We start from the raw sequence: 27,277 nt of genomic DNA, 5'->3' as shown, positions 1-27,277 counted from the left end.
CCCACCCGGCCTCCCAAAGTGCCAGGACTACAGGCGTGAGCCACCACGCTCAGCCAGTGTTTGGGTTTTTAGTAGAGGCAGGGTGTCACCATGTTGGCCAGGCTGGTCTCAAACTCCTGACCTTAGGTGACCCACCCGCCTTGGCCTCTCAGAGTGCGGGGATTACAGGCATGAGCCACTGTGCCTAGCCCCCTTCTCAGTTTAGCCCAGACCTGGATGTTGGCTTCTGTGTGGGCAGCTGTTGTGAGCCTGTGGCTCCTGCTGGAATCTGTGGCAGTTGATGCCGCTCTGTACCCTCAGAATAGGTGAAGGCTACTCTCAGGTGAAGCCCGGATGGTAATTTATGTCTTCAGGAGGAGAAACTGCCATGTCCCCGTCTGAACCAGGCCCGGAGTCTGATGCGTAGCTCTTTGACTCCCTGGGTGTACTGTTGAGAGCGCGTGTGCTCTGAGTTGAAAACGAATATACTTCCGTTGTTTGAAGGTTATTGTAAAGTTTCTAACTTACAGAGTTGGCACTCCTGTGTCCCTTGCCCCCAGCTGGAGCTGCTATGACTGCCACCCACTGCCACCTGGCACTTGCTGGACTGTCTGGAAGGAAATTGCAGATATCAGGACACTTCTCTAAGTGTTCTTTCTCCTGAAAAGGGAAAAGGACATTCTAATGATAGTCGCGACCGATGGCGTCTACGGAACTGTGTCCCTTGGCGTCATCCAGTAGCCAGTCCACAGTCCGACTTCCCCAGTTGTCCCCCAACGTCCTTACTAGCTGTTTTTCCCAACCAGAATCGAGTCCAGGGCCACACGTCACAGTGACTATGATGTCTGTCTTCGTCTGGTGTCCCCGGAGCACCCCCTGTGATCTGGCAATGGGAGGCTTGATTTGATGCAGGGGGCACGGTTGGGGCGCAGGTAATGCTGTGTGCTGCACTGTGGGCGGAGGCTGTCCCATGAGGACAGATGCGACTTTGCTCGCTGGCCCTTTAAATTGTGTGCCCGTCCCCCGCAGTTGGCAGGTTAGATGAGGGGGTATCTCGGGGTGTGTGGACGCCCTCCTCCCTCAGACTTCCACATACTGTTTGTTGGTCTCCCCAGAACCCGTGGGCAGCAACACCTTGACTTTTCGTATGCTGCTGTTCCTTTTTTTCTTTATTTTTATCTATGTTTTCCTTCTTTGCTGCCTCTTAGAAAATGCTGAGTTCTTTCCCTTTATTACCAATGTTTAGCAGAAGATGGTCTAGTAGACACCTCCGTGGGGGCAAATGTTTTCACTTTTCCTTTGTCTTCCTTGAGTATCGAGGTGGACTAGTGGACTTTTATTTATTCACATGTCATAATCTAGTAAAGCCTTTTGTTTTGTGATGCTCGAATGGCTATAAATGTGACCAGTTGGGAGCCCCTTCCAAGCTGACCCCTGTGTCCTTTTCACTCAGCACATGGTCCTGGGAATGCATCCTTTCTGGCCCAGCGTCCCAGGCTCACGGTGACGTCTTTCCCAGGCCTGCGTCAGCTGCTTCTCCAGAGTGCCTGGGTTCCTTTTAGTGCAGAAAGCCATCTGGACACCACTGTCCGGGCCGTAGACGTGGTCACTGTGTTTGTCTGTTATTGCTTAATGCCCTCTTCATGGACACAGCTAGAAAATACGTATTTAAAACGTTGTGAGTTCATTCTGGTATTCTCAATATGAATTACAATTAAAATTAATTTTAATTTTCATTAAAATTGTGTAGTTTTGCTGGGTGTGGTGGCTCACACCTGTAATTCCAGCACTGTGGGAGGCTGAAGTGGGGAGACCGCTTGAGCTCAGGAGTTCCAGACCAGTCTGGGCAACACGGCAAAACCCCGTCTTTACAAAACATACAGAAATCAGCTGACAATGTGCCTGTAGTTCCCGCTGCTCAGGAGGCTGAGGTGGGAGGATCACTTGAGCCTGGGAGGTTGAGGCTGTGTTAAGCCGCAATCACGTCACTGCACTGCAGCCGGGGTGACAGAGTGACACCCTGTCTCAAAAAAATATATATATATATAGTTTTACATAATTTCTTTGATTCTTAAATTATATCTTCTGAAAAATCTTAATACCATTTGCATAATTAATTGTTTTTTGCTAAAATGTACATAAAATAGGTTGTGGAATTACAATACTGCCACTACGAAGAAAACTGCTTGGTTAAGTTTGTAGGTTTTTGTTGAGTTCTTTTTGTCCTTAGTTATCTTCCACTCTGGATGAATAAAGTGCTGTTTTAAAGTTCCTTGACAAATACTCTTGTTCTATTTTTATTTTATTTATTTTTCCCAAGAAAGAAATAAGACAAATATTCTTTTCTCTGGTTATGTTGCTGATGTGTTTCAGATCATTTTTAGATTTAGGATTTTTAAAAAATTTTATGTACAAAATAATTACCTGTTATAAAGGTCAGAACTACGTGAAAGCTACCTTTCCTATCCCCACCACTCTTCTAAGCAACTTTTTTTTTTTTTTTTTTTTGAGACAAAGTCTTGCTGTGTTGCCCAGGCTGGAGCGCAGTGGCTCCATCTCGGCTCACTACAACCTCGGCCTTCCAGGTTCAAGCCATTCTCCTGCCTCAGCCTCCCGAGTAGCTGGGACGACAGGCACCCGCCACCACCACGCCCAGCTCATTTTTTGTACTTTAGTAGAGATGGGGTTTCATCGTTTGCCCAGGCTGGTCTCGAACTCCTGAGCTCAAGCATTCCACCTGCCTCAGCCTCCCAAAGTGCTGGGATAGCAGGCATGAGCCACCGTGCCCGGCCTAGGCAACCCTTTTTACTTCTGCTACGTCCTGTAAAAATAAGCAAAACGCACCCACAACTCATTTCCCCTCCTATCTTTCACAAAAGTTACCATGGGCTGTTGACAATGTGTGTGTCTGGTTTTTCTTGTTTGTTCTGAGACCGAGTCTCGCTCTGGATTCAAGTGATTCTCCTGCCTCAGCCTCCTGAGTAGCTGGGACTACAGGCACCCGCCACCACACCTGGCTGATGTTTATATTTTTAGTAGAGGTGGGGTTTCACCGTGTTGGCCAGGCTGGGGTCGAACTCTTGGCCGCAAATGATCTGCCTGCCTCAGCCTCCCAAAGTGCTGGGATTACAGGTGTGAGCCACTGCCCCGACCTGTTTATTTTGAGACACTGTCTGGCTCCGTTGCCCAGGCTGGAGTGCAGTGGCCTGATCTTGGCTCACCACAGCCTTGACCTCCGGCCTCAAGCGATTTTCCCACCGCACCTTCCTGAGTAGCTGGAACTACAGGCACATGCCACCATGCCGGCTGATTTTTTCAAATTTTTTGTAGAGAGGGTCTCACTATGTTGCCCAGGCTGGTCTTGAACTCTTGAGCTCAAAAGATTTACCTGCCTTGGCCTCCCAAAGTGCTGGGATTACAGGCGTGAGCCGCCGTGGCTGGCCCCTGCGTGTCTGGATTTTCTGCTCAGCACATGTATGAATGTGTGTGGGGCCTATTGATGGACTCTGATCCATTGCCGTCAGATGCTGCTGTGACTGATGTTGCCGTGTGTTGCATTGTGTCTGGTGAGGGCTGTCTTCAGGTCTGTTCCTAGCGTGTGGTTGCTGGGTAGGAGGATACGTGTAATTTTGGTGAGTGCTTCCAGATTCCCCTGCACAGGCCTGTACCCCGTCAGCACTGGGGGAGACGCCAGATTCCCCCGCACAGGCCTGTACCCCATCAGCACTGGGGGAGACGCCACATTCCCCCGCACAGGCCTGCACCCCATCAGCACTGGGGGAGATGCCAGATTCCCCCGCACAGGCCTGCACCCCGTCAGCACTGGGGGAGATGCCAGATTCCCCCGCACAGGCCTGCACCCCGTCAGCACTGGGGGAGATGGCAGATTCCCCCGCACAGGCCTGCACCCCGTCAGCACTGGGGGAGAGGGCCTGACCCACAGAGGGCGTTACTAAGCATTTGGATTTTTGCCAGGATGATAGGGTGAGAAGGGGTATCTTGAACTGGTTTTCATTTAATTTGCTTCAATCTGAATGTGAAAAATGAAAAAAATGTGCTTTACTAAATTGGATGTAGCACGGAGCACTTGAGATCATTGAATGCACGTGGCTCATTTTGTTAGTAAGTCCCTGAGGGCGGTTGGCCCTGTGCGTGGGACCTGTATGCAGTGACCCGGATGCTTCTGCTGCAAAGTCGCTTGGAAGGTGGTTTCTCTTCTTTATTTTTTGTACAGTGGAGGCCTTGCTTTTTTGCTGGGACTGGACTTGAGCTCCTGTGCCTAAGCAATCCTCTCACCTTGGCCTCCAGGTAGCTGCGACTACGGGCGTGAGCCACTGCACCCAGCCTAGTATAGCTTTATAAGTGTGTTTTTAAACCTTTTTTATTTTATTTTATTTTATTTATTTATTTATTTTTTTTTTTGAGACGGAGTCTCGCTCTGTCGCCCAGGCTGAAGTGCAGTGGCCCGATCTCAGCTCACTGCAAGCTCCGCCTCCCGGGTTTACGCCATTCTTCCGCCTCAGCCTCCCGAGTAGCTGGGACTACAGGCGCCCGCCACCTCGCCCGGCTAGTTTTTTTTTGTATTTTTTAGTAGAGACAGGGTTTCACCGTGTTCGCCAGGATGGTCTCGATCTCCTGACCTCGTGATCCACCCGTCTCGGCCTCCCAAAGTGCTGGGATTACAGGCTTGAGCCACCGCGCCCGGCCTAAACCTTTTTTATTTTAAAGTGTGGCACAGATACAGAAACAGAAATGGAATAAAATCAACGTCCAGCGTAATATGATGAGATGAACACAGTTGTAACTGATGCTTGGGTCAAGTGCTTGCCAGCTTCCAGAGCCCCTGTGCATACCGCCCCAGCCCCTCCCAGCAGAGGCTGCCTCGATCTTACTGTTACAGCAGCTACTTCCTTATTCTTTGTTGTTTTGATTGAATTGAGTACCTCTAAATATTAGTTAAGTTTTTCCTTTTTTTTTTTAGACTGAGTCTCGCTCTATCGCCCAATCTGGAGTCCAGTGTTGCGATCTTGACTCAATGGAACCCCTGCCTCTCGGGTTCAAGCAGTTCTCCTGCCTCAGTCTCCTGAGTAGCTGGGATTACAGGTGCCCGCCACCACCCCTGGCTAATTTTTGTGGTTTTAGTAGAGATGGGGTTTCACCTGCTGCCAGCTGGTCTCGAACTCCTGACCTCAGGTAATCCACCCGCCTTGGCCTCCCAAAATGCTGGGATTACAGGTGTGAGCCACCGTGCCCGGCTGACCTTTCAGTCTGAATCTACAGGTTACATTACCCACCCCACCTCCTGTGGAAGTATTTTCTGAGGTAACTTGGTGGTTGGACTCGATTTTGCTGGCTGCATTCTTCTGGAGAGGCGCAGTGTGTTCCTCTATCCTTTGGTTTCCTGTAGACTGTGGTTGGTTGGCTGGTTGGTTTTGAGGCAGGGTCTCGCTTTGTGGCCCAGAATTCGGTGCAGTGGCGCTCCCGGGCTCAAGTGGTTTTCCCACCTCAGCTTCCCTAATAACTGGGACCACAGGCGCACATCACCATCCCCAGCTAAGTTTTAAACAATTTTTTGTAGGCCGGGTGCAGTGGCTTATGCCTGTAATCCCAACACTTTGGGAGGCTGAGGCGGGCAGATCACAAGGTCAAGAGATTGAGACCATCCTGGCCAACATGGTGAAACCACGCTGCTACTGAAAACACAAAAATTAGCTGGGCGTGGTGGTGGGTGCCTGTAATCCCAGCTACTTGGGAGTCTGAGGCAGAAGAATCGCTTGAACCGGGGAGGCGGAGGTTGCAATGAGCTGAGATCGCGCCACTGCACTCCAGTCTGGGGACAGACTGAGACTCCGTCTCAAAAAAAAAAAAGTGTGATGTTCTGGCTGAGTTATTGCTTCTTTATGTAGTAGATGAACTAGTAAAGAGAAACCTTTTCTTATCCATACTCTCTGGTGTTATAGTTCATGGAGAAAACTGAAGATAAATGCCTGATTCTTTTTTTAAATTCATCAGTTTTCACAATGATGAATCATTTTCCTATCAGCCTCCAGAGGTGACCAGTTAGGGATTTGATGTTGGTATTGATGGACTAATGAATTTAAACATATTTGGGGTGTTAAATTCTGTCCTCTTTGGACACTGGGAGCCTTTACAAGCTGGCTCCTGGATCCTTTTGACATCATCCCTGAACTCTCAGAGGTTTCTGACTGTCTGATGTGTTCTACGCTTGTCTTGTAGTTTTCCTGCTCCAGACCCAAAATAAGCCATTTCTTCAGCTTTGGTTTCTTTTAATGGCTTGGAAGTGATGTTTGAAAACCACAGTCTGCATGTGACAATGTGACAGGTGCTTACTGCTGTCGGATTGGCCGCTGGTTCTAGGCCTCTGCTGGAGTGTGTGGGCTGCTTTCTGACAGCAGGGCGTTCACTTGGCGGTGCTTTAGTCTTACATCTCCGTCCTCTTTTTCCACTGAGAGTCTTGGTCTCAAGGACAGTGGAGATGAGAGAATTGGAATATTGCATCATGTCTCATCTGTTTTATCTCTTGCTACAAACATCACAGTCTCAACAATGGTAGTACAACTGCCACCTATATCATTACTGAAAACAGTGAAGATGTTTTTTGCCTCAGTCTTCCCATTCTTTTTTTTTTTTTGAGATGGAGTCTTGCTCTGTCGCCCAGGCTGGAGTGCTGTGGCGCAACCTCGGCTCACTGCAAGCTCCGCCCCTTGTGTTCACGCCGTTCTCCTGCCCCAGCCTCCCGAGTAGCTGGGACTACAGGCACCCGCCACCGCGCCCAGCTAATTTTTTGTATTTTTAGTAGAGACGGGGTTTCACCGTGGTCTCGATCTCCTGACCTTGTGATCCACCCACCTCGGCCTCCCAAAGTGCTGGGATTACAGGCGTGAGCCACCGTGCCCGACCAGTCTTCACATTCTGTGTAGTTAGGCACTGTCTCAGCTGCAGAACATGCGGCCATTACGTGCTACGATGCCCTGCAGCTCAGGACACGGCCACATCCGATAAACCCATCAAAGTCGAAAATGCACTTAATACCTGACTGGAGCCTGGGCATGGTGGCTCACTCCTATAATCCCAGCACTTTGGGAGGTTGAGGTGGGAGGATCACATGAGCCTGGGAGCTTGAGACCAGCCTCGGCAATAGAGTGAGACCCCCTCTCTACAAAAAATGTTTAAAAATATTAGCCAGGCGTGGTGACACTCAGGTATAGTTGCAACTATTCAGGAGACTGAGGCGGGAGGATCGCTTGGGCCCAGGAGATTGAGGCTACAGTGAGCTGAGATTGCATGCTGCACTCCAGCCTGAGTGTCAGAGTGAGACCCTGTCTCAAAAAAAAAAAAAAAAAAAAACCCTGATTAAACCATCGTAGAGATGAAAAATTGCGAGTCAAACCATCATTAAGTTCAGATGCTCCTTGACTGACCATGGGGTTCTATCCCAGCAACGCCCCCGTGAAGTGAGAAACCGCCGAGTCCAGCTACTGTGCTGTGTTTCTCCTCCCAAACCCTTGTTCAGTCCTAGCTCTGCAAGTGACGGCAGCGCCGGGTCTCACTAAGGGCAGGGGTGTGATCTGAGAAATGTTTTACTCAGCGACGTTGTGTTGTGTGAACCTCATAGAGTGCACGTACGTACGCAAACCCAGATGGTATAGCCTGTCACTCCGAGGCTGCAAATCTGCACAGCAGTTACTGCACTGAACCCTGTAGGCATTTGTAACACCATGGTAAGTATTTGTGTGTCCAAACAGAAAAGGCACAGTAAATAGACGGTGTTCTTACCTTGCATAGCCACTGTGGGGTGTGCTGCTCTTTGCTGATCGAGGTGTTGCTGTGCAGCGCGTGACTGTGTGTTAAATGCTCACACTGGGGCCGGGCGTGGTGGCTCACACCTCTAATCCCAGCCCCGGGGGAGGCCAAGGCGGGTGGATCACCCGAGCTCAGGAGTTGGAGACCAGCCTGGCCAACGTAGTGAAACCCCGTCTCTATTAAAATACAAAAAAAAAAAAAAAACCCGTCTATTAAAATATAGGCATGGTGGCAGGCAACTGTAATCCCAGCTACTCAGGAGGCTGAGGCAGGAGAATCACTTGAACCTGGGAGGCAGAGGCTGCAGTGAGCAGAGACCGCACCACTACACTCCAGCCTGGGCGACTGAGCGAGACTCTGTCTCCAAAAATAAAAATAAATACTCACACTGGGTCCTCGTGTTCCTGTTGTCTCTGGTTGTGGTGTGCGCTCCAGTAGATCTCTCAGGGAGGACTCGTGGAACAAGGTTTCCCGGCTTCTTGCATCTTAATCACCGTTTTTCTGCATTCATCGTGCTCGAAGGTCAGTTTGGCTTCGTATAAAATCCTTGATTCACATTTTCTTCCCCTCACCCCGCCCTGTTTTTTGGTGGTGGTTCTTAAATTTTTGTAGAGCTGTGGGTCTCACTATATTGCGCAGGCTGGTCTCAAACTCCCAGCTTCAAGGAGCCCTCTTGCCTCCACCTCCGAATGCTGGGATTATAGACGTGGGCCACTGTGCCTGGCTAGTTCACTTTTTTCTTGAATATCTTTTTTTTTTTTTTTTTTTTTTTTTTTTTTGAGATGGAGTCTCGCTCTGTCGCCCAGGCTGGAGTGCAGTGGTGCGATCTCGGCTCACTGCAAGCTCTGCCTCCCAGGTTCACACCATTCTCCTGCCTCAGCCTCCCAAGTAGCTGGGACTACAGGCGCCTGCCACCACGCCCGGCTAATTTTTTGTATTTTTTAGTAGAGACGGGGTTTCACCGTGTTAGCCAGGATGGTCTTGATCTCCTGACCTTGTGATCTGCCTGCCTCGGCCTCCCAAAGTGCTGGGATTACAGGCATGAGCCACCGCACCCGGCCCCTTAAATATCTTAAAAATGTTATTCTGTGGTCTTCTAGAGTAAAGCATTGCTGTCAAAATCATGACAGTTATTTCTTTCCAAGTGACTTTGTACTTTGCCTGAGAGCCCAAAGGATTTCTTTTAAGTCTAGTAATTTTGTTAGAAAATAAATTAGTGTTATTAGTTGAGGATAGATTTTCTCAGTCCCTTTCACTATGTGGCTTGACAATTTCTAATTCAGGAAAAGTTTTTAAGTGTTTAGTATTCTGTTCTCTTGCCCTGTCCCCTCCTGTTTCTGGGGTGGCTGTTCTGATTGTACATATGTTGGATCTTCTTTACCTGTCTTTTAAATTGGTCTTCTGTGAGATTTGACAGAATTCTTTTCTGTTGCCTATTATTATATTAGTTTTCTAGTGGTGCTTTAACAAATTACCACAAACCAAGTGGCTTCACACAAATGGAAATTAGGAGTCTGAAATCTGAGCTGGGTCTCACTGGGCTAAATGAAGATGCTGGCCTGCTGCAGAATGGTGCTCTCAGGGCAAATGCACGTTCTTACCTCTTGTGCCTTCAGGAGGTCACCTGTGTTCCTTGGCTTGCATCAGTTTGGTTTGCTGTTTTTTTCTAGAGTTTTGTTTTAGGTGAGTACTTTATTGACTGGAGGTCATCTTTTCTAACAGGTATGCAGAGCTTTCAGTTTCTTGCTAACCACCACTTTAGCTGCATCTCATACATTTGGTGGGTTGTATTTTTATTGTCATTCAGTTGAAAATACTTTCCAGTTTCCCTCACAGTTTCTTTTTCACCCATGAGTTATTTAGAATTGTATTTCATTTCCAAATAATTGCTTATTTCCCAGATTTCTTTCTTTTAGCTTTATAATTTAACTCTATTGTGTTTAGAGGACTTTCAGTCTTTTTGAAATGCTCAACGCATATGTTACGGGCCGGCCTGTGGTCTGTACTGGGGGACATTCCCCGGGCCCCTGAAGTAGCGTGTGTGCCAGCGGCTGTGGGGCCGGTGCTCCCGTGGATCTGCTGGGTCGGCTGGCTGATGGTGTTGCTCAAGTCTTCTCTGTTCTTGCTGACTTTGTCTAGTTCTGGGTGGCCTAGTAGGCCCAGCAGCTTCTCTTCATGTGAATTTTTGCCCCAGAAAGAAGTGTCGGCTGTTTTGTTTTGCCCCAGATTGGACCTTGGACCCTGACCCTCCTCTGCTTTGCAGATGTGCAGAAAGTCACCGACTTCAGCAGCTTGGTTCTGTGGGCCACCCAGTGGTACCTGTCGGCTGCTTGGGGATTATCGGTGTATCACATGCTTGGTGACATCTTTCTTTTCCAGCTGAACAGAACCATCTAGGCCTTGGAATACTGATTATGAGGGCTTTCATCCTGATCTACCCATCATCAATTAAAAATATCCTCAGTTGAAAATGCATTGAACACACCTAATCTGCCAAACATCACAGCTTCGTCTAGCCTCCCTTCAATGTGCTCAGACACTTGCATTAGCCCAGAGTTGGACAGAATCACCTGACATAAAGTGTGTTTTGTAATAAAGTGGTGAATATCTCATGCAAGAGTGTCACACCGTATGTTGCCACCCTTAAATATGCTTAGAACACGTACATCAACCCAGATTTGGGCAGAATCACCTGACACAAAGCCTGTTTTGTAATAAAGTGTTGAATATCTCATGTAAGAGTGTCACACCCTATGTTGCTAGCCTAGGAAAAGATCAACATTCAGAATTCAAAGTACAGTTTCTGCTGAGTGCCAGTAGCTTCGTAAAGTTGCAGATTCCTAGGTCGAGCCGTCATTAAGTCACAGGGACCCACTTACCCATGTTCATGGCTTCCCTTCCACTTACATGTGGTGGTAACGGAAATACCGTGTCCGTCGTCTCTGTTGTTGATAACATCAGAGGATTGTGGTTTCACTGTTCTAGTTTTCCTTTTATTGAGAGATTTGGAGAAACTAAAAAATAAAACACAGGCGGTGTTACAAGCAAACAAATGAACTTACTATATTTCAAATGAATAAGTAACTTAAGGAAGAAAGCTGGCCGAGGCGGGTGGATCACCCAGGATGAGGAGTTCAAGACCATTCTGGGCAACATGGTGAAACCCCATCTCTACAAAAAATGCAAAAAATTAACTGGGTGGTGGCACATGCCTGTCGTCCCAGCTACTCAGGAGGCTGAGGTGGGAGGATTATTTGAGTTCATGAGGCGGAGGTTGCAGTGAGCCAAGATTGTGCCACTGCACTCCAGTCTGGGCACCAGAGCGAGACTGTGTCCTCCAACAAAAAAGAAAAATGAAAAGAAAACTGACCCAAGAAACTCCTGGACACGATGTGATTATAAACCTTGAAGTATAAAGATAAAAATTATAAACAAATTTTGTCATCTCCAGCTAGAAGGCTTGCTTTCTTGGTGGCATGGGTTAATTCTGCAGCGACTTCGTGCACGTGTTGTAGGGTTAAGCAAATGAGGAAATCTGCTGGGAGAGTGGGAGCCCAGCCTCCCAGAGGTGGATTGAAATGTCACCGATGCAGGCTGGGCGCGGTGACTCACACCTGTAATCCCAGCACTTTGGGAGGCCAAGACGAGCTGATCACCTGAGGTTAGGAGTTCGAGACCAGCCTGACTGACATGGAGAAACCCTGTCTCTACTAAAAATACAAAAAAAAACACACAAAAAACCCAGGTGTGGTGGTGTATGCCTGTAATCCCAGCTACTTGGGAAGCTGAGGCAGAAGAATCACTTGAACCCAGAAGGTGGAGGTTGGGGTGAGCCGAGATCGTGCCCCTGCACTCCAGCCTGGACAACAACAGTGAAACTGTCTCAGAAAAGAAAAGAGGAAGAATCATGGTTGTGGAAAGGGAGAGGCTCGGTCTGGTGATCTCAGGGCAGAGTTGGCGGCATCAGTGTGAGCTTGTGGGTTTGATTCACATCCATGTGTGCATGTCGGTGTTGACGGGTTCCACCGCTTCTACTGGAAGGGCTGAAAGGCAGAGGCACCTGTAACGGTGCGTCCACGGCTGCCTGCCTCGGACCGCGTGGCGGTTATCCGCCTCAGTTCTTTTTGGCAGTGCTCTTCCTCCAGACCAGATTATTTCATCTCTGCCTGGAGAACACTCTTGTGTGGCCTTTAATGTGGGTCACTTAAGACGCACGGTCTGTGTGTGGTTTGTCTGACGGTGTTTTTAGTTCCCGTTTATTCCTCAGGGAATATTTGTGCTGCTTACTGAATTCTGGTTTGGTTCTCATTTTTCACAGCTTTGAAGATGCCATTCCTTTGTTTCCTGGTTTACGTTGTTTCTCTTTAAAAGTAAGCAGTGTATCTAATTGGTTTTTTTCTTAAAATGGCTCTCATGGAAATAATCTGATATACATAAACGTGGAAAGAGTAGCGTAACAAACCCTGTGCACGCATCCCCGGCTTCGGAAGTTACCAGTGCACAGCCATTCCCGTTTCATCTGTGTCCTCCACTCCCTTCTTAAAAAAATTTATTTTTAAAAATAATTTCAACTTTGATTTTAGATTCATCCGGCACATGTGCAGGTTCACGACATGGTGTGTTGCGTGACGCCGAGTTTGGGATAAGAGTGATCCTATCACCCAGATTGTGAGCGTGGCACTCAGTAGGTTGTTTTTCAGCCTTGCCCCTCCTCCCCGCTCCTTCGCTCCTCACTCTCTCAGTCCCAGCGCCTGTGGTTCTCATCTTTATGTCCCTGTGTACCATGTGCTTAGCTCCCACTGATAGGTGAGAACATGTGGTATCTGGTTTTCTGTTTCTGTGTTCGTTCACTTAGGATGATGGTCTCCAGCTGCATGCGTGTTGCTGCAAGGGACGTTATTTTGTTCTTTTCTATGGCTGTATAATACTCCGTGGCGTGGATATACCGCATTTTCCTTATCCAGTCCACCACTGCCAGGCCCGTAGGTTGATTCCATGTCTTTGCTATTGTAAATAGTGCTGTGATGAACCTACATGTGTACGTGGGGTTTTTTTGTAGAATGATTTACTTCTTTGGGTACACACCTGGTGGTGGCATCACTGGGTCAGATGGTAGCTCTGTTTTCAGTTATTCGAGAAAACTCCACACTGCCCTCCGCAGTGGCTGAACTCATTGGCATCCCTGCCAGGAGTGCTTGAGTTTCCCTTTGAGTTTCCCTTTTCTCTGTGGCCTCTCCAGCGTCTGTTATTTTTTTCTTTTTTAAATAAAAGCCATTGTGACAGGTGTGAGATGGTATCTTGTTGTGGTTTTGATTTGCACTTCTCCGATGACTGTTGATGTCGAGCCTTTTTTCACGTCTGTTGGCCACTTTTATGTCTCCTTTTGAGAAGAATCTGTTCATGTCCTTTGCTTGCTTTTTAATGGGGTTATTTTATTTCTTGTTAAGCTTCTTATAGATTGTGGATTTTAGACCTTTGTCAGATGCATAGTTTGCAGGTATTTTCTTATTCAGTGGGTTTTCTGTTTGCTCTGTCCATAGGCTCCTTTGCTGTGATAGGTTCCGCTATGCAGAGGCTCTTTAGTTAGCTCCCGCTTGTCCATTTCTGTTACAATCCACTCAGTTATTTGGAAGCAAATGCCTGACATCATAATTCACGCAGCTGCATTTCAGTAAGTGTTTTCAAAAGATCGATTTTTTTTCTTTGAGACGAAGTCTCACTCTGTCACCCAGGCTGGAGTGCAGTGGTGCAAGCTTGGTTGACTGCAACCTCCACCTCTAGGGTCCAAGCAATTCTCCTGCCTCAGCCTCTCGAGCAGCTGGGATTACAGGTGTGTACCACGATGCCTGGCTAATATATATATATATATATATATATATATATATATATATATATATTTAGTAGAGATGAGGTTTCACCATGTTGGCCAAGAGGCTGGTCTCAAGCTCCTGGGCTCAAATAATCCATCTGCCTCAGCCTCCCAAAGTGCTAGGACTATAGGCGTGAGTCACCATGCCTGGCTTAGAATTTTTTTATATTCATCAGTGCTTTGGGAGGCCGAGGCAGGCGGATCACGAGGTCAGGAGATTGAGACCATCCTGGCTAACACGGTGAAACTCCATCTTTACTAAAAATACCAAAAATTAGCTGGGTGTGGTGGCGGGCGCCTGTAGTCCCAGCTACTTGGGAAGCTGAGGCAGGAGAATGGCGTGAACCTGGGAGGCGGAGCTTGCAGTGAGGCAAGATTGCACCACTGCACTCCAGCCTGGGCAACAGAGCAAGACTCCATCTCAAAAAAAAAAAAAAAAAAAAAGTATATAGTTGGCTAGGCATGGTGGCTCACGCCTGTAATCCCAGCACTTTGGGAGGCCGCAGCAGGTGGATCATGAGTTCAGGAGATCAAGACCATCCTGGCTAACATGGTGAAACCCCGTTTCTACTAAAAATACAAAAATTAGCCAGGCGTGGTGGCGTGCACCTGTAGTCTCAGCTACTCGGGAGGCTGAGGCAGCAGAATTCCTTGAACTTGGGAGGTGGAGGTTGCAGTAGAGTGAGGCGCGGTGATATGAGGTGTGCTGCATCGGGTCTTCCCACCTCCTCACCCCCACCCTGCAGCCCCAAGAAAGGCTCAGAGAGAGTCAAGACCAACCTAGAATGAGATGTCTGTTTTGAAGAGAGAATGGCTGGGTTCTTTTCGACCCGCAGAGGTGCATGGCCCACCTTGTAGGTTGGAGCGGGGAGCATGGAGGACAAGGTCATCCTGGAATGAGAAAATAAGGGCTGGTGAACGGGGCAGCGCCGCCGCCAGGGAGGACAGATGCCTGAAATTAGAAAGGACATCCCGGGGGAGCTGGCCCGTGCCAAGAGCAAGAATGAGCTTGAGTCCTGTGACCCCTCTGAACTCTCTTACTGTTTGGCTCTAGTACTGTTTTGTGGCGGCCTTACAACCTTTGCGACATCAATGGCCCTGTCGTCTGCCCATCAAGGCAGTTGTGATTTTCTCTGACAGCCGCCTCCTGCCTGGGCAGGCTCCCATCCAGTGCTGGGTAGAATATGCTGAGGGGAAGCGCTCACTCTTTGCCTGATGAGTATGAGGGAGCTGCACTGTTTTCCGGATGCCTCTCATAAGGCTGAAGACATTTTCTTCTATTCCTGGTTTGCTCAGAGTTTTTGCTGTGAATAGAGGTGGAAGTGTTGGCAAATGTTTTTCTGCGTCAAATAACATGACCATATGGTTTTCCTCCTTTCGCTAATGTATTATTTTAATTTTTTTTTTTTGTTTTCCCTGAGATGGAATCTTGCTCTGTCTCCCAGGCTGGAGTACAGTGGTGCAATCTCGGCTCACTGTAACCTCTACCTCCCAGGTTCAAGCGATTCTCCTGCCTCAGCCTCCCAGGTAGCTGGGACTACAGGTGCCCACCACCATTTTTGTATTTTTAGTAGAGACGGGATTTCACCATTTTGGCCAGGATGGTCTCGATCTCCTGACCTCGTGATCCCGCTGCCTCGGCCTCCGGAAGTACTGGGATTACAGGCGTGAACCACCACGCCCCGCCTTTTTTTTTTTTTTTTTTTTTTTTTTTTTTTTTTTTTTTTTTGAGACAGAGTCTCACTCTGTCGCCAGGCTGGAGGGCAATGGCTGGATCTCAGCTCACTGCAACCTCCACCTCCCAGGTTCAAGCAATTCTCCTGCCTCAGCCTCTTGAGTTGCTGGGAAAACAGGCGCGTGCCACCATGCCCAGTTCATTTTTGTATTTTTAGTAGAGACAGGGTTTCACCATGTTGGCCAGGCTGGTCTTGAACACCTGACCTCAGGACATCTGCCCGCCTCGGCCTCCCAAAGTGCTGGGATTACAGGTGTGAGCCACCACGCCCGGCCTGTTTTTATTTTTTGACTATTAAACCCACCTTTTATTCCTATGATAAATCATGACATATTATCTTTGATACACAGTGCCTAATTTAATTTGTTACATTTTTGTTAAGGATTTTTTTTTTCTATGCTCATGGGGATATGAAACTGTTTCTTTTATTGTAATGTCTGCTGGTTTTGGTATCAGTAATGCTGCTTATATAAAGAATTGGGAGGTGTTTCTTCCTTTATTTTCTGGAAGAATTTGTGTGTTTTCTTTCTTTAATGTTTGATAGAATTCACCACTGAAGCCGTCTGGGCCTGGAAGTTTCTCTGTGGGAAGGTTTTTCAACTCTAAGTTCAGTTTGTAAACAAAAGGCTAATCAGCTTATTCTTGAGTTTCTGTGGTTTTTGTCTTTCAAGTAATTTGTCCATTTCATCTGAGTCGCAGAATTTCTTTTCTATTTTTGTTTGAGACAGAGTCTTGCTCTCTCACCCAGGCTGGAGTGCAGGGGCGCCATCTTGGCTCACTGCAACCTCCACCTCCCAGGTTCCAGGGACTCTCCTGCCTCAGCCTTTCAGGTAGCTGGGATTACAGGTGCACCCCAGCTAATTTTTGTATTGTTAGTAGAGACAGGGTTTCACCATGTTGGCCAGGCTGGTCTCAAACTCCTGACCTCAGGTGATCTGCCCACCTCGGCCTCCCAAAGAGCTGGGATTACAGGCGTGAGCCACCGCGCCCAGCTTGTCCATTTCATCTCAGTTGCAGAATTTATTTTTATAAAATTTTTTGTATGTTTCCTTACTATCCTTTTATACCTGTAGGATCTGTAATGATACCCCCTCTCATTCCTGGTAGTGGTAAATTCTGTCTTCTCCATTTTTCCCTAATCGTATTTGTAGAAGCTTATCCATTTTATTGCTCTTTCCCAAGAACCAGAGTTTGGTTTCATTGATTTTTTTTTCTTTTATTAAAATTTCATTGATTTCACATCTTTATTATTTTTTTCTTGATGCTTACTGTGTAAATTTGCTTTACTTTTGTGATTTTTTTTCTTTGATACTGTGCATAATGTGTTATTTATTTGAAAATATTTTGGATTTTTTCAGATGTTATTCTATTGCTGAGTTTTTATTCAGTTCCCTTGTCAGAAACCGTTCTTTGATTTTGGTTCTTTTAAATGTATTGAGGTTTGCTTTATTGCCCAGAGAAGAGTCTGTCTTGGTGGAGGTTTTGTGTACACTTGTAAATAATGTGTATTCTGTTGTTGTTGGTCTGTTCCGTAAACATCCATTAGGTCAACTTGGATAAGAGTGCTGATTTGAATCTTCCGTGTCTTGACTGATTTTTATGTACTTGTTCAGTTACTTATTGAATAGTTCTGTGGAAATCTCCATCTGTGATGGTGACTTATCTTGTCTCCCTTTAGTTCTGTCAGCTTTGCTTCATGTGTTTTGAAGGTTTCTTTGCAGGTACATGCCCCTTTGGGAGAATGCGCTCTGAATGAATTGACCCCCTTGTAATTTCCTGACGTTGTTTATTGTATTTAGTATGTTATTCTTAAATCTTTACCCGGTGTTAATATCGCCGCTCCAGCTCTCTCTTGGTTTGTATTAACGTGGTGTACCTTTTCCCATCCATTTGTTTTTAACTCTTTTCCTGTTTGCCCCAAGAACACTCACTGGCAGTGCTTGCAGCTGCAGCGTTTACCCCGAGATAAGTTTGCCACGAAATCTCTCGTTTTCATGATGACTTCTGCGTTGCTCGAGTTTATCGACTTTGGAAACAAAAGACCTCATTTATTTATGGCATTCTGTTTTTAGTCATGGTATTTCCACTTACAAAATATAGGGATTCTCAGTTGCTGAAAACGTCAAATCCCTAGAAGACACAGCGTTCCCACGCATGGTGTTAACATCATTCTCAGTTGCTAGCCAAAGATTCCTTTGATGAATCCAGTTTTTCCAAAATAGATGATTCTGATGATTCAGATGACTCTGATGTTAGTTCTGTTTAGAAATAATTCCAAGAACAGTTTTTATGTTTTATTTTCACATTGAAAATCAGTCAGATTTACTTCAGCCTCAAAGAGTGTGTTTATGTAAAAGTAAATGAGCGCTGGCAGTGAGCTGCAATTTTTTTTCCTAAATGAGAAAAGGATTAAGCTATTTGTGTCTTTATGTTTAAAGCATGTTTCTTGTAGGCAGCATATAGGAAGTCTTGCTTTTTTATTCAGTCTGACAATCCCTGTCTCTCTAAAAACACAGCTTGCTTATTTATTTATTTATTTATTTATTTATTTATTTATTTATTTTGAGATGGAGTCTCACTCTGTCGCCCAGGCTGGAGTGCAGTGGCTCAATCTCAGATCACTGCAACCTCCACCTCCCAGGCTCAAATGATTCTCCTGCCTCAGCCTCCCAAGTAGCTAGTATTACAGATATGTACCACCACGCCTGGCTAATTTTTGTATTTTTAGTAGACACGGTGTTTCCCCACGTTGGCCAGGTTGGTCTTGAACTCCTGACCTCATATGATCCCCACCCTGCCTCGGCCTCCCAAAGTGCTGGGATTACAGGTGTGAGCCACCGCTCCTGGCCTAAAAAACAGCTTTGGCCAGGCGCGGTGGCTCAAGCCTGTAATCCCAGCACTTTGGGAGGCCGAGACGGGCGGATCACTAGGTCAGGAGATCGAGACCATCCTGGCTAATACGGTGAAACCCCGTCTCTACTAAAAAATACAAAAAACTAGCCGGGCGAGGTGGCGGCGCCTGTAGTCCCAGCTACTCGGGAGGCTGAGACAGGAGAATGGCGTGAACCCGGGAGGCGGAGCTTGCAGTGAGCTGAGAGCCGGCCACTGCACTCCAGCCTGGGCAGCAGAGCAAGACTCCGTCTCCAAAAAAAAAAAAAAAAACAGCTTTATTTGGGTATAATTGATACACAATAAACTACACATATTTACAGTGCATAATGTAATATATATCCATATCCGTATATTATGCGTAAACAGCTGCTATGAACATTTGCATATGAATCTTCATATGGACAAGCTTGCTCATCCATAAACCCATCCTGCAGGCAGCATGGACACACACATCCCTCCTGACTGTGTCTTGTGCCCCTTGTGGCCCCTCCTCCCCCAATCACAGATCTTCCTGTTCGTCTCCCGCACTCTGCATGTTTGAGATTCATCCGTGTTGCATGTAATCCATTCATTCTTTGTTGTTGCTGCGTAATGATCCATTGTAGGGATGTATCACAATTTGTCTTCTAGTTTTTAGATATTACATATAAAGCTGCTGTGAATTTTATATGTAAGTCTTCATACAGAGGCTGGGCGTGTTGGCTTAGGCCTGTAATCCCAGCACTTTGGAGGCCGAGATGGGCGGATCACCTGAGGTCAGGAATTCAAGACCATCCTGACCAATATGGTGAAACACTGTCTCTACTAAAAATACAAAAATTAGCGGGTGTGGTGACAGGCACCTGTAATTCCAGCTACTCGGGAGGCTGACGCAGGAGAATCATTTGAAACTGGGAGGCGGAAGTTGCAGTGAGCCAACGCACCACTGCACTCCAGCCTGGGTGACAGAGCGAGACTCTGTCTCAAAAGAAAAAAAAAAATTCTTCATACAGAGATAGGTTTTCATTTCTCTAGGAGTAATAATAACTAGGGGTGAGCTATGATTGTGCCACTGCACTCCAGCCTGGCCAACAGTGAGATCCTGTCTCAAAAAAACAGCAACTTTTTTTTTTTTTTTTTTTTTTTTTTGAGACAGAGTCTCGCTGTGTCACTCAGGCTGGAGTGCAGTGGCACGATCTCGGCTCACTGCAAGCTCCGCCTCCCGGGTTCACGCCATTCTCCTGCCTCAGCCTCCCGAGCAGCTGGGACTACAGGCGCCACCACCACACCCGGCTAACTTTTTGTATTTTTAGTAGAGATGGGGTTTCACCTTGTTAGCCAGGATGGTCTCGATCTCGTGACCTCATGATCTGCCCACCTCGGCCTCCCAAAGTGCTGGGATTACAGGCGTGAGCCACTGTGCCCGGCCCCCAACAGTATTATTAATAGCTCCCTTTCACTCTCAGAAATGCCCTGGTTTAGAAAATACATGATGTGGTGACTTCAGTTCTTGGTTCCTGCATGGTGGAGGAATGTCAGGTTCAGCTCCTCCCAGTGGGGGTGACCCAGGCTGGCCAGGCTGGGGATGGCGCACCTCTCCTGCCCATTTGCCACTCCCTTGAAGAATTCTCCCACTTTCTGGCATGCCCAGTAATACCTTATAAAGTAAGTTTGTGGTGGGCGCATTGGCTCACACCTGTAACTCTAGCACTTTGGGAGGCTGAGTTGGGAGGAGGGCTCACGTCCAGGAAGTCGAGGCTGCACTCCAACCTGGGTGACAGTGAGACGCCGTCTCCTCAAAAAAAGTTTGTTGGAGGTTTTCTAGAGTCTGGTTTTATGATAGGATATTTATGCTGCCATATTACTGAAAACATGTTTTTGTTGCTACTTGGTTTTAGTTCCTTATTAAACTGGGTTCTCCGACCCCACATGCCTCCATCGTCCTCTGAGCTTCGGCTCAGTTACGCCCTTACAGCTCCTGCCCCTGTTCCCTCCTGTCTTTGTAACACCATGTTCCTTCATTCCAGCATTTACCATAGCTGGAATCTTGTGGTTCTTGGCTGTCAGGTCCCGTGACTGTCTCCTCTCAGCCGCGTTCTCCAGCACGACGCAGCGTCACGTGGGGACGGGGCATTGAATGGGTGACAGAAGGACAGGCTGGAAGCAGTTTACACCCACGAGACATCTTTCCTTTCTTAGATGCAGGAACCACCATGGTCCATTTTATATTCAGCTTTTCGTCTGGGTTGATGATTTCATATGTTAGCTGAAGTTCTTCTAAGTCGTATTTCATGTATCAGGTCTTCTAGCAAGGTAGGATGAATTGCTTTGAAGGAATTCAGCTTTGCTGATTGTAGCAGCTGTGAGTGCCTCTCATGAACTGTTTGAAGGATGAGCGCGTAAATTCTAGATGAAGCAACCTCTCTATACCATTCTCGGTTTTAGTTCATGTTCCCCAATCCTTTATTAATAGGCCACTTGCATAGTTTTCATGTCTCCATTTTTTGCTTATTTTGCAATTTGGGAGTATTTTCATTGTGTAAATGGATTGCAGGAAGTCAAGGAACAAGTTTTTCTATTCCAGTTTTCCATTATGCAGTTTTTTTCTATACATATTTAGGCTGATGTAGCCATGATGGTAGAGATTAAAATGTGTGCTTTAGTTCCGTGCTTAATTTGATTTCATCTCTTATAGGTCATGCACAAGGGTCACGTGTTTGCTCTCAAGATGATCAGGCAGATCCTGTCCTCAGGACCAGAAGCACGTCTCTGCTGCACACATCGTTGTCTACACCATGAGGATTTAGTAGCAGGACTCCTGGAAAGCAGTGATCTATGCTCAAAGACCATGAGTCACAGATTCTTTTTTTCAGTACTATTTTTGATTAGCCATATTTATAGGAACATCCTGAAAGATGGAATTACGATGAAAAAGTGAAGATAATCTACATTCGGGGGCACAAATGAGCATTTGCATCAGTTTTTTACGAACCTAAGATACAGCCAGAGTAGTTATGGTCAGTCATGGAGAATAACTTGAAAACTTGTCCCAAAGAGGGCGGTGATTTCGTTTCTGAGAAAATAAAGTTTAAAATAGAAGAGGAAGATGATGATGGAACTCCTCCTGATGGTCTGGAAAGAATGGACTTTAAAAGTGAGCAGGAGGACATGAAGCAGACGGACAGCGGTGGGGAGCGAGCGGGCCTCGGCGGGACGGGCTGCAGCTGCAAGCCCCCAGGGAAGTACTTGTCTGCAGAGAGTGAGGACGACTATGGCGCGCTATTCTCCCAGTACAGCAGCACCCTCTATGACGTGGCCATGGAGGCCGTGACCCAGAGCCTCCTTTCCAGCCGGAACATGAGCTCCAGGAAGAAGTCTCCAGCCTGGAAGCATTTTTTTATCTCTCCCCGAGACAGCACTAAAGCAATATGCATGTACTGCGTGAAAGAGTTCAGCAGAGGCAAAAACGAGAAAGACTTGAGTACCAGTTGTCTCATGAGGCACGTGAGGCGTGCACACCCGACCGTGCTCATTCAGGAAAACGGCAGCGTGTCTGCCGTGTCCTCATTCCCCTCTCCCTCACTCCTGCTTCCACCGCAGCCTGCAGACACGGGCGACCTCAGCACCATCCTCTCACCCATCAAACTTGTCCAGAAAGTGACGTCTAAGATCCCGTCCCCTGATCGAATAACAGAGGAGTCTGTGTCTGTAGTTTCTTCTGAAGAAATCTCCTCTGACATGTCCGTTTCAGAGAAGTGCGGCAGAGAAGAAGCCCTGGTAGGGTCGTCTCCCCACCTCCCTGCTCTCCATTACGATGAGACTGCAGAGAACTTAGCGGAGAAGAGCCTTCCACTCCCAAAGAGCACCTCCGGGTCTAGGAGAAGGTCTGCTGTCTGGAAGCACTTCTACCTGTCACCACTGGACAACTCCAAAGCCGTCTGCATTCACTGCATGAACGAGTTCAGCCGGGGGAAGAACGGGAAGGACCTGGGCACAAGCTGCCTCATCAGGCACATGTGGAGAGCACACCGCGCCATTGTGCTGCAGGAGAACGGGGGCACGGGCATCCCGCCTCTGTACTCCACCCCTCCCACCCTGCTGCCTTCCTTGCTGCCGCCAGAGGGGGAGCTCAGCTCTGTGTCCTCGTCTCCGGTAAAGCTGGTCAGAGAGTCCCCTTCGGCCTCCTCCTCCCCTGACAGGCTGACTGAGGACCTGCAGTCTCACTTGAACCCTGGAGATGGGCTGATGGAAGACGCGGCGGCCTTCTCATCTTCTGACGACGTGGGGGAGGCCTCGGCGTCCTCTCCCGAGAAGCAGCAGGCTGACGGGCTGAGTCCTAGAGTGTTTGAATCTGGCGCCGTCTTCCAGCAGAATAAGAAGGTCATGAAGAGACTGAAGTCGGAGGTCTGGCATCACTTCTCCCTGGCCCCCACGGACAGCCTCAAGGCCGAGTGTCGGTACTGCGGCTGCGCCATCAGCCGGGGGAAGAAGGGTGACGTGGGCACCAGTTGCCTGATGAGACATCTCTACCGGCGCCACCCAGAAGTTGTTGGGAGCCAGAAGGGCTTTCTGGGTGCCAGTCTGGCAAACTCTCCGTATGCCACTTTGGCCTCTGCAGAAAGTTCCTCTTCCAAACGGACTGACTTGCCAACAGTGGTCACAAAAAACAATCAAGTTATGTTTCCTGTTAATAGTAAAAAGACCTCAAAACTGTGGAATCATTTTTCTATTTGCTCCGCAGACTCCACAAAAGTCGTGTGCTTGCACTGTGGCCGGACCATCAGCCGGGGGAAGAAGCCGACTAACTTGGGTACCAGCTGTCTTCTGAGACATTTACAGCGGTTCCATAGCAACGTGCTGAAAACCGAGGTCTCAGAGACGGCGCGGCCCTCCTCTCCGGACATCCGGGTGCCGCGGGGCACAGAACTATCAGGCATTTCCTCCTTCGATGACACCAATGAGAAGTTTTATGATTCTCACCCAGTTGCCAAAAAAATCACAAGTCTCATAGCTGAAATGATTGCACTTGACCTCCAGCCATATTCTTTTGTAGACAATGTTGGCTTTAACAGGCTGCTTGAATACTTGAAACCTCAGTACTCCCTCCCTGCCCCTTCCTACTTCTCCAGGACAGCTATCCCAGGTATGTATGATAATGTGAAGCAGATAATTATGTCCCACCTGAAGGAAGCTGAGAGTGGTGTGATCCACTTCACGTCTGGAATATGGATGAGTAACCAGACCCGTGAGTACCTGACCCTCACGGCCCACTGGGTTTCCTTCGAGTCATCGGCCCGGCCGCGCTGCGATGACCACCACTGCTCGGCGCTCTTGGACGTGTCGCAGGTGGACTGCGACTACAGTGGCAACAGCATTCAGAAGCAGCTGGAGTGCTGGTGGGAAGCGTGGGTGACCTCCACTGGCCTTCAGGTGGGCATCACCGTCACCGACAACCCCAGCATCGGGAAGACGCTGAGCGAGGGGGAGCACTCGAGCGTGCAGTGCTTCAGCCACACGGTGAACCTGATCGTCAGCGAGGCCATTAAGAGCCAGCGGATGGTGCAGAACCTGCTGAGCCTCGCCCGGAAGATCTGCGAGCGGGTGCACCGGTCGCCCAAGGCGAAGGAGAAACTGGCCGAGCTGCAGAGGGAGTATGCACTGCCCCAGCACCACCTCATCCAGGACGTCCCGTCCAAGTGGAGCACGTCCTTCCACATGCTCGAGCGGCTCATCGAGCAGAAAAGGGCCATTAACGAGATGTCCGTCGAGTGTAACTTCCGAGAGCTGATCAGCTGTGACCAGTGGGAGGTCATGCAGTCTGTGTGCTGTGCGCTGAAGCCCTTCGAGGCCGCGAGCCGGGAGATGAGCACACAGATGTCCACCCTCAGCCAGGTCATCCCCATGGTGCATATCCTCAACAGGAAGGTGGAGATGCTCTTCGAGGAGACGATGGGCATCGACACCATGCTGCGCTCTCTGAAAGAGGCCATGGTGAGCCGCCTGTCCGCCACCCTCCACGACCCGCGGTACGTCTTCGCCACGCTGCTGGACCCTCGCTACAAGGCCTCCCTGTTTACGGAGGAGGAGACGGAGCAGTACAAGCAGGATTTAATCAGGGAACTCGAACTCATGAATTCTACCTCAGAGGACGCGGCTGCCTCCCACAGGTGTGATGCTGGCTCCCCGTCGAAAGACTCTGCCGCAGAGGAGAGCCTGTGGTCGCTGGTGGCCAAGGTGAAGAAGAAAGACCCAAGAGAAAAGCTGCCTGAAGACATGGTGCTCGCGTATCTGGAGGAGGAAGTGCTTGAACACAGCTGTGACCCGCTCACCTACTGGAACCTGAAGAAGGCGTCCTGGCCGGGGCTGTCCACGCTGGCCGTCAGATTTTTGGGCTGCCCTCCGAGCATCGTCCCTTCAGAAAAGCTGTTCAACACGCCCACTGAGAATGGCAGCCTTGGCCCGTCCAGGCTCATGATGGAACATTTTGAAAAACTTATCTTTTTGAAAGTGAATCTTCCCTTAATATACTTTCAGTATTGAAACTCACAACGGCACCACCAGGCCAGAGGCGTGGCTGCCCCAGCGTTAGCAGCCCGTACCGGGTCTGTGACCCGCTCCACCCAGGGCCGTGCACGACATCAGACCAGGCACTCTCAGGGCCGCCCTCCAGCTCACCAGTGTCTCCACGTGCCTTACCCCTTTTCCTTCAGGCAGGTTTTGCGGGGTGTTCTATTAAGACGTCCACTAAAAATAGCTTGTCCTGTCAACTATGAAATATGGTGACTAGATTTTAATTCATAACTGTAAAGTTTTTTAAAATTTTGGGCTAGTAATTTGTTTTACTAGAATGACAAGATGTAAACAATTTTATTCTGTAGGCTTTTTACTCAATTATGTACAAACCACGAATCAGGTACTGTATTTAGTTAAGTATTGCTTTAATTGCAACAATAGCTTTTGTGGCTATCAAATGAAATCTGTAAATAGGAGGTGGAGGGCAAGCCATCCTGACTGGGCAGTTTTTAACCGCAGGTTCTAAAGTGTCCCGCGGAGTACAGATAATATTCTGGAAGGTAACTGTTTACTACGACAGAGACGTGGCATTTGGAAACAAAACGTAGATGTTTCATGGAACTTATTTTGAGAACTTTCCCATTTCAGGTTTCTGCATTCAGGCTTTACGTGGTCAGTTAACTCAGAGATACCCCAACTGTTTATCATCAGCTCCTCTGAAATGTGATCCGTTTGTAACTGTGCTCATCACTTCGCCAGTGCGTTCGATGACATGCTGACGGCAGGTGGTCCCTGCTGAAACCCCCACGCCTCTGCTTCAGCATCTCCACACTCTGAAGCTGTCTTTCGAAATGTGTGCACTGAGCCCCTTGTTTGATCACATTTGTGTAAAGTTTTTTTAGAAGCGATGGCTTATTAACAGGGAAGAAGCTTGTTATATTACAGTTGTAAGAATAGCCTTAGGTGTTTAGATTTTTTTTTTTTTTTTTTTTTTTTTTTTTTATGATAGGGAAGATGCAGCCATCACTGGGATATTTTAGAATCCCAAGGACATCAGAATGAAGTATCAGTTGTCAGATTCTTTTAACAATTATGTCTTCAGAGAAAAAAAGATTCCTTTTCTCATTTTAAACCAATTAAATATTCTGGGTGAGACAGATCACTCATTTGCCTACGACCTTTTAGAAAAGTTGTTGTTTTGTTGAAATACTGTACCTACGCTTAATCTAAATTTGCATTGACTATGTTTTAGTGTATTTATAAATGGTGAACTCAGTTTCTGAAATTAAACTTTTTATTTGCAATTTTCTAGTGCTGGCAGACACTGGCTTTTTATTTTTAGGATAAGAAAACAGGCATATTCTTTGTGGTCCATTATCTAGAGTCCATTCTTGGGCAGCATTTGAAATTTCACCTTAACCCCAGACAGGGCTCCGGGGAAGTGGAGATGTAATTCTTACAACAGCAGTTCTGATCACGGTCATGGTGATGACTTTCCAGGTCTCCTGTTCAAGTCGTGCCAGAATGCAGGAGCCGGTGGGCAGCCCCGAGGGGTTGCCTTTGCCGCAGCCTCTGTGCATGCCCTTCCTGGTGCCCTCTCACCTGGTAGCTGTGCACTCGTTCCCATGAGAACAGCCTGCTTCCAGAATGCCCAGGAGTGCTGGTCAGGGACAGTGCCCGTGAGGCTGCAGAGGAGGTGGGGTCCATGGCCCACCCATCTCTCCGTCGCCAGCAGCTCTGGCCAGTGTCATCCTGGTGTAGAAAGGGTTGTGCACAGGATAGGAGGGAGGCACAGTTCTTGCTCAGTTGTGCCCACGGCCAGCTTGCAGTCCTGTGTTTCTTAAGATTGTATTTGGAATGGTAATATCCTTAGAATTTTGGGATATTGAGCTTCATGGATTTTCTCTCCAAAACAAGCCAGCACAACTAACTAGCAGAATCGTACCCACTCGTTCACTGGACAGGGACGAAGTGCTCTCCCTTCTCCAGGGGTTGGGCTAGTTCCTGGGATGCAACAGAGATTTCCGTGGACACAGTCTCTGGTCTCATAGAGCATATAGTCTAATCCAGGATTGGCAAGCTGCAGCCACGGACCCAGTCCGGCACTCTGCCCGTTTTTCTAAGTGAAATTTTCTTGGAATACAGTCACAGCTGTTTTTTAACATGTTGTCTTGGCTACTTTCAGACTGCGACAGGATAATTGAGTAGTTGTGACAGAGGCCACAGGCCCATTGAAAGGGCCAAACAGGGCTGAAAACACTCACTGTTTGGCCCTTTCCAGAACAGCAAGTTTGCTGGTCCTTGAGCTAGCCTGCCTTTATGTTTTGTTTTGTTTTGTGTTAAGCTTTCATCTTCATGCTGCTGTATTTTTAGTTGAAGTGTTCTGAGTAACAGTGAGTGTATAAAAGGGGATTGCAGGCCGGGTGCGGTGGCTCAAGCCTGTAATCCCAGCACTTTGGGAGGCCGAGACGGGCGGATCACAAGGT

The 27,277-nt window shown here is 47.9% G+C and overlaps 1 protein-coding gene across 1 annotated transcript in view; it reads left to right on the top strand.

Moving 5' to 3' along the window:
* The window catches only part of ZBED4 (zinc finger BED-type containing 4), a 30,459-nt gene extending 4,360 nt beyond the window's left edge, over positions 1–26,099 (top strand). Inside the window, exon 2 of the mRNA XM_030915374.1 lies at positions 20,974–26,099. Within this exon, the coding sequence (XP_030771234.1) occupies positions 21,303–24,818 (3,516 nt within the window). The 5' untranslated portion in view covers positions 20,974–21,302 and the 3' untranslated portion in view covers positions 24,819–26,099. The remainder of the gene's footprint in view (positions 1–20,973) is intronic.
* The last annotated feature ends 1,178 nt before the right edge of the window (positions 26,100–27,277 follow it).

Source organism: Rhinopithecus roxellana, chromosome 13, assembly GCF_007565055.1.
Source record: "Rhinopithecus roxellana isolate Shanxi Qingling chromosome 13, ASM756505v1, whole genome shotgun sequence".
NCBI lineage: Eukaryota > Metazoa > Chordata > Mammalia > Primates > Cercopithecidae > Rhinopithecus > Rhinopithecus roxellana.
Note: the sequence above shows the minus strand (reverse complement) of the source record. Positions and strands in the feature narration are given on the sequence as shown.